Source organism: Saccopteryx leptura, chromosome 1 (assembly GCF_036850995.1).
Source record: "Saccopteryx leptura isolate mSacLep1 chromosome 1, mSacLep1_pri_phased_curated, whole genome shotgun sequence".
NCBI lineage: Eukaryota > Metazoa > Chordata > Mammalia > Chiroptera > Emballonuridae > Saccopteryx > Saccopteryx leptura.
Window position 1 is genome coordinate 338,286,639 of NC_089503.1, and position 6,000 is coordinate 338,292,638.

The window sequence follows — 6,000 nt, forward strand, 5'->3', positions numbered from 1 at the left end:
GGAAAATGACTTGGTACAATGCACAGAGCTTATTCAGATTTCAGTCACTTCATGTGTGCGTGTGTGTGCATGTGTGTGTGTGTTATATGCAATTTTTTTTGTTATTTATTTTTTTTGTTATATGCAATTTTATCCATGTGTACGTTAGTGTGACAACTAATTCATCAAGATACAAAACTATTTCATCACCACAAGGCTTCCTCGTGCTACCCCCCTCAATTCTCTCCCCAACACTAACTATACAAATAATGACAGTGAGACTTCTTAGTAGGGTGATATGTTAAAAAAGAAAATTTATTGTTATCATTAAGCCTGATTCTACTGGTTGATGTCAGAAATGAGAAGATTTAATATCCTACCTCTTTCCTAAAGACAAATTGTTGTTCTATACATGGCTTTAGAGTATGCCGGGAGCTGTAAGCAGAGGGAACAAGACACTGAGGACTATTATTAATAGTAATGTTAAAACTACTAGTGTTGTTGTTATGATGGGTAAGTAAATAATAGAGTAACTTTTTTTCCCCCATTTTGTTTTGCAGAAGAGCAATGGATTACCACAAAAAACATGCAGCTGTCCTTCTGGCCATATTGTCTGTGTTTCTGCATATTCTCCATTCCTTTCCTGATGGAGAGTTTACAATGCAGGGTGTGTAATCCAACTTGGTTTTGCAGTAATAAGAAGAACACACTTTTCTAGATGTACATCTAGAAAACTCCATTACTTGTACATCTACCTTCTTTTCAAATGTGGTAAATCCTTGCTGCTGGATACATATCTAGGCACTTGTAGATGATGACATAAAATTAAGTTTCAAAAATGTACAATGAAAATACATATATATTTAACTATACAATGGAATACTACTCAGCCATAAGAAATGACATAATATCATTCAATAGATGGACCTTGAGAACATTATACTGAGTGAAATAAGTAAATCAGAAAAAGCTAGAAACAATATGATTTCACGCATAGGTGGGATGCAAAACTGAGACTCATGGACATAGATAAGAGAGCAGTGGTTACCAGGAAAAGAGGGTTGTGGGGGGGGGGGCGGGAGAGGGGAATGGTGTGAAGAGGGACAAATATGACATGACAGAGGATGATTTGACTTTGAGTGATGGGTATACGACATAAACAACTGTTCAAATGATGTATAGGTTTTTACCTGAAATTTATGTACTTTTGTTGATCAATATCACTCTGTTAAATTTAATTTTCTAAAAAAAATAAAATAAAAAAAGTAGAAGCTTGCACATTTTCTCTGAAATAGATTCCTGATTATTCTTTATCTGAGTTTTACAAGCAGAAAGTATTCCTTATTTAGTTTAGCTCAATTTTTCTTCTTTTTAAACATTTCTTCTGGAAGTTTAAAAATTTTAACATTGCCTTTGTAGATGAATTTTCATATCAGTTAATAAGTGAGAAAAATAATTTTTATGCAGGAAATTTGTTTTGCTGTATTATTTGAAAAATTCCATAGAGTAGCTGATATAATTCCATCTGCTTTGAAATTGTGAGTTACTGTTGGTTTTGGTTTTTCTCTAGACAAGAGTTAATATTTTAATCCCAGATCCTACTTGCAGATGCCTCCTCTAATTTCAGATTCTATTCTTTTTTTTATGATTTTAATTTGTGTTTACATAGATTCAAGTGTCCCACTGAATATATCCTCCCCTCAATGCCTTGCCCCCTTCCCTTGAGGATTTGCTGTCCTGTTCTCTATAATGCTGTGTTATGTATGTATATAATTTCATTAATCTCTTTCCCTTCTCTAATCCCATCTTCTCTTCTACTTTCTCTCTGACCGCTTTCCCTCTGGTCCCTTTGATCCTGCCTCTGCCTCTGTTCCGTTGCTCAGTTAACATTGTTCATTGGATTCCTCAAATGAGTGAGGTCATGATATTTTTCTTTCTTTGCCTGGTTTATTTCACTTAGTATGATAGTTTCCAGGTTCATCCATGTTGTTGCGAAAAGTAAGATTTCCTTCTTCCTCATGGCCACGTAGTATTCCATTGTGTATATGTACCATTGCTTTTTAATCCACTCATCCACTGACGGACACTTGGACTGTTTCCAGATCTTGGCTATTGTAAACAATGCTGCAGTAAACATGGGGGTGCGTTTCTTCTTTTGAATCAGTGATTTGGTATTCATAGGATATATTCCTAAAAGTGGGATAGCTGGGTCAAAGGGCAATTCCATTTTTAATTTTTTGAGGAATCTCCATACTGTTTTCCACAGTGGCTGCAACAGTCTGCATTCCCACCAGCAGTGCAGGAGGGTTCACTTTTCTCCACACCCTCTCCAGCACTTATTATGGGTTGTTTTGTTGATAAGTGCCATTCTGACAGGTGTGAGGTGTTATCTTATTGTGGTTTTAATTTGCATTTCTCTAATGATTAGTGATGTTGAGCATTTTTTCATCTGTCTATTGGCCATCTGTATGTCCTCTTTGGAGAAGTGTCTATTCATTTCTTTTGCCCATTTTTTGATTGGATTGTATATCTTCCTGGTGTTGAGTTTTACAATTGCTTTATAAATTTTGGTTATTAATCCCTTGTCAGATGTATTGGAGAATATATTCTCCCATTGTGTGGGTTGTCTTTTTATTTTCTTAATGGTGTCTTTTGCTGCGCAAAAGCTTTTTAGTTTCATATAATCCCATTTGTTCAGACTGTCCTTTATTTTACTTGCCAATGGAGATTTTAAATCAGCAGAAATATTGCTATGAGAGATATCAGAGAGATTACTGCCTATCTTTTCTTCCAAGATGTTTATGGTTTCATGACTTACATTTAAGTCTTTTATCCATTTTGTGTTTACTTTTGTGAATGGTGTTAAGTTGGTGATCCAGTTTCATTTTTTTGCAAATACCTGTCCAATTTTCCCAACATCATCTGTTAAAGAGACTGTCAGACTCTATTCTTACTAATCTCTCTTAAGTCTGACATATTTTTATCTCCCAGTATTTGGATTTTTATGAGAAAGAAGCAATGTCAAGTTTTAAAGAGGAAAATATTTTGCCTTTGGGCAAAATTCTCCTTTCAGATGAACATGGTGTTTTCATTTTTCAAGTTTTTCCTATGTGCATACTGTTAGTTTTGGGATATTGAGGTATTACTTGGAAAGAAAGAAAATACAGTTCATATTTTCCATGCATTCTGTAAAAATTGTTTTCCCATAAAATAACTCTAATTAATGTAAGTAAATAATGTATTATGATTAACATAGAGTCAAAAGTTTTTGTTTATATTATTTCCAATGGAAAAAAAGAATATCTACTATCCCACAGTAAGAAAAAAATTTTTTGAATCATGCTTGGGTTATTTTCTTATTTGCCTTTTTCTTTTTGTGATAGTTTGCCCAGAATGCAAGCTAAAGGAAAATAAATACTTCTCCAAGCTGGGCGCCCCAATTTATCAATGCATGGGCTGCTGCTTCTCCAGAGCGTATCCCACTCCAGCAAGGTCCAAGAAGACAATGTTGGTCCCAAAGAACATCACCTCAGAAGCCACATGCTGTGTGGCCAAAGCATTTACCAAGGTGAGAGCTTAAAGGGCTCCAGAAACCTTCTAAGGTCCAGCTAGAGAAATGTCCCCAGAGTACACCCATGAGGTTTAATGTCAAAGGCATCTAATGACCCATCCTTGTTGGGCATTTATATAGGGAGAGGTTGCATTTATCCTCTTTTAATAAAGAGTCAGCAATCTTTTGGGTACCAGCTGGTCTAATTTAGAAAGAAGCTAATAGGAGCAGCCCTGGTCAGATAGCTTGGCTGGTTATAGAGCATTGTCCCAAAGTGCAGAGGTTGCCAGTTTGATCCCTGGTCAGGGCACATACAAGAACAGATAGGTGTTCCTGTCTCTCTCCTTTCCTCTCTATAAAAATCAATAAAATAAACATAAAGTAAAAAAAAAAATGGGACAGAAGTGATGAGGGGCAGATTGGGTAAGAGTACATACAGCAAGCTTACACAATGCACACCTCATTTTTTAGAATGAAAATATCAGAAAGGGAGAAAATACAAATATAACAACTATTTAACTCAGCTGGCTACAGATAATTTTATTTAATGGCTTTTAATTTTCCTATCATCTACCTATCTTCTATTGATTATCTATCTATCTATCTATCTATCTATCTATCTATCATCTATCTATATTTAATTACCTATCTTTTTTCTTCCCCCTTAGGCTACAGTAATGGGAAATGTCAGAGTGGAGAACCACACAGAATGCCACTGCAGTACCTGTTATTATCACAAATCTTAAATATTTTCAAAGTGCTGTGTTGATGACTGCTGATTTTCTGGAATGGAAAGTTAATTTGCTCAGTGTTTATGGCTTTGTGAGATAAAACTCTCCTTTTCCTTACCATACCACTTTTGACATGCTTCAAGGCTATCCTGCAGCTTTATTGCTTTCCTCTGTCCTTATCGTGAGTTCTTTTCATTTGGAATGAAATGCAGCATTTAGCATGACTATAAAAAAGCTGGTTTTGCTGGAAATAAAGTCTTTTAAATATCCACTGTATCTCTGAATTATAATTTGTTTCTTCAAAGTTTAAAGCTTGTTGATTTGGATAGAATTAATTGAAAGGCATGAGCTGGAGCCACATGCACTGAGTGACCTGACCCTAGAGAAACTTGTTCCCACTGAGTCTTCTAGAGCAAGCTGTGAATCCCTCAGCCAGTGGACTAGTAATAAGACATTCCATTGAGGTGAGGAAAGAATATATAATTTGTAATTTTTTTTTGTTTATAAAAATTTATTAAAATTCAAAATTGTCTGATCATCTATCCCATGAACATCCATCCATCCAGCTGCCTCTCACCCAGTCCGTCAGCTGCATGGCTGCTGTCATAAACGCTTTTGCCTAAAACTCTTGCTCCAGGCCTTGTGGTCAACCCAACTCTTCACACCTTTATTTTAAATATCTTCAATATCTTCACCCCAAGCATGCCATCCACAGATCAATGCATATCCAACAGCTCAGCAAATACAAAGCCAGTTCAGACATGTCAAAGACTCAAGTCCACCGTTCTAACTTCCAGTTAGTTCTTTGTGCCTACAAAAACGGCAAGTCAGGTTTAGTAGTGGTACTTTCGTTCTGCAGAGCAAGCTGTGAATCCCTCAGTCAGTGTACTAGTAATAAGGCATTCCATTGGGGTGAGGAAAGAACATATAATTTGTATTTTAATTCATTTTTAGGTTATTCCTTTAAATGGTTGATAAGTTTTGTAAAAGCACAGATACATGAGTATGGCAATGCATATATACAATTTATAAATAAATAATTATGCATATTTGGGGATGTACCAACTTTCTGGTAGAAGTTTTCAATCAGAAAAAATGAAATAGAGAACTTTGCCCTAGGTTTAGGAAAGACAAATCCTTTCTAGCTTGAAGTTTCTTTATACTTGGCTTATGTCTAATGACAACAATAAAAATAGTACATCTTATGAGTCCCTGGCAGCCAGGTGATAACTGAATGGGGTGGCTCAGGAAAGGCTATCAGGGTCCTCAACTGAAAGTAGGCACTGCTCCGAGATTCCAGAGGTATCAGCTCTTTCATCCCATGTTCAGTTCCAAACGGGAATGAATACACGATGAACAAAGTGTTTGCTGAGTGTTCACTGTGGGTTAGATAAAGTACCAAGCAAACACTTTCACTTAGTTCTATCCAAATGCTTTAGAGCTGCCATGCTTGAAAGTCACATTTATTGAGCATTTGTACTTAAAAACAGATTGTCCTTACTTTGAGGACCATGGTTTTTTGCTCATTCAGTTATATTGGCTATGTTAAAGATAAAAGACACCCAAAAGTTCTACTTCTAAAGAACCCCGAAATTAGGGAGAAAGAATCACACTAGTCACAGGTATGGTTTTAAAAAAAAAAAAAAATCAGTATTACCAAAGTGTCAAGATCCTATTTCTGAGTGAAAAGACTCTTCCTCAGGGTTGATAAACACACCAGGAGTCAGGGTAAAATAATAA

General features: G+C 35.8%; 1 protein-coding gene across 1 annotated transcript in view; it reads left to right on the forward strand.

Moving 5' to 3' along the window:
- CGA (glycoprotein hormones, alpha polypeptide) overlaps positions 1 to 4,529 on the forward strand; it is a 47,235-nt gene extending 42,706 nt beyond the window's left edge. The window contains exons 2-4 of the mRNA XM_066361334.1: positions 540 to 646; positions 3,363 to 3,547; positions 4,198 to 4,529. Coding sequence (XP_066217431.1) covers positions 547 to 646; positions 3,363 to 3,547; positions 4,198 to 4,275 — 363 coding nt within the window. The 5' untranslated portion in view covers positions 540 to 546 and the 3' untranslated portion in view covers positions 4,276 to 4,529. The remainder of the gene's footprint in view (positions 1 to 539; positions 647 to 3,362; positions 3,548 to 4,197) is intronic.
- Positions 4,530 to 6,000: the final 1,471 nt, after the last annotated feature.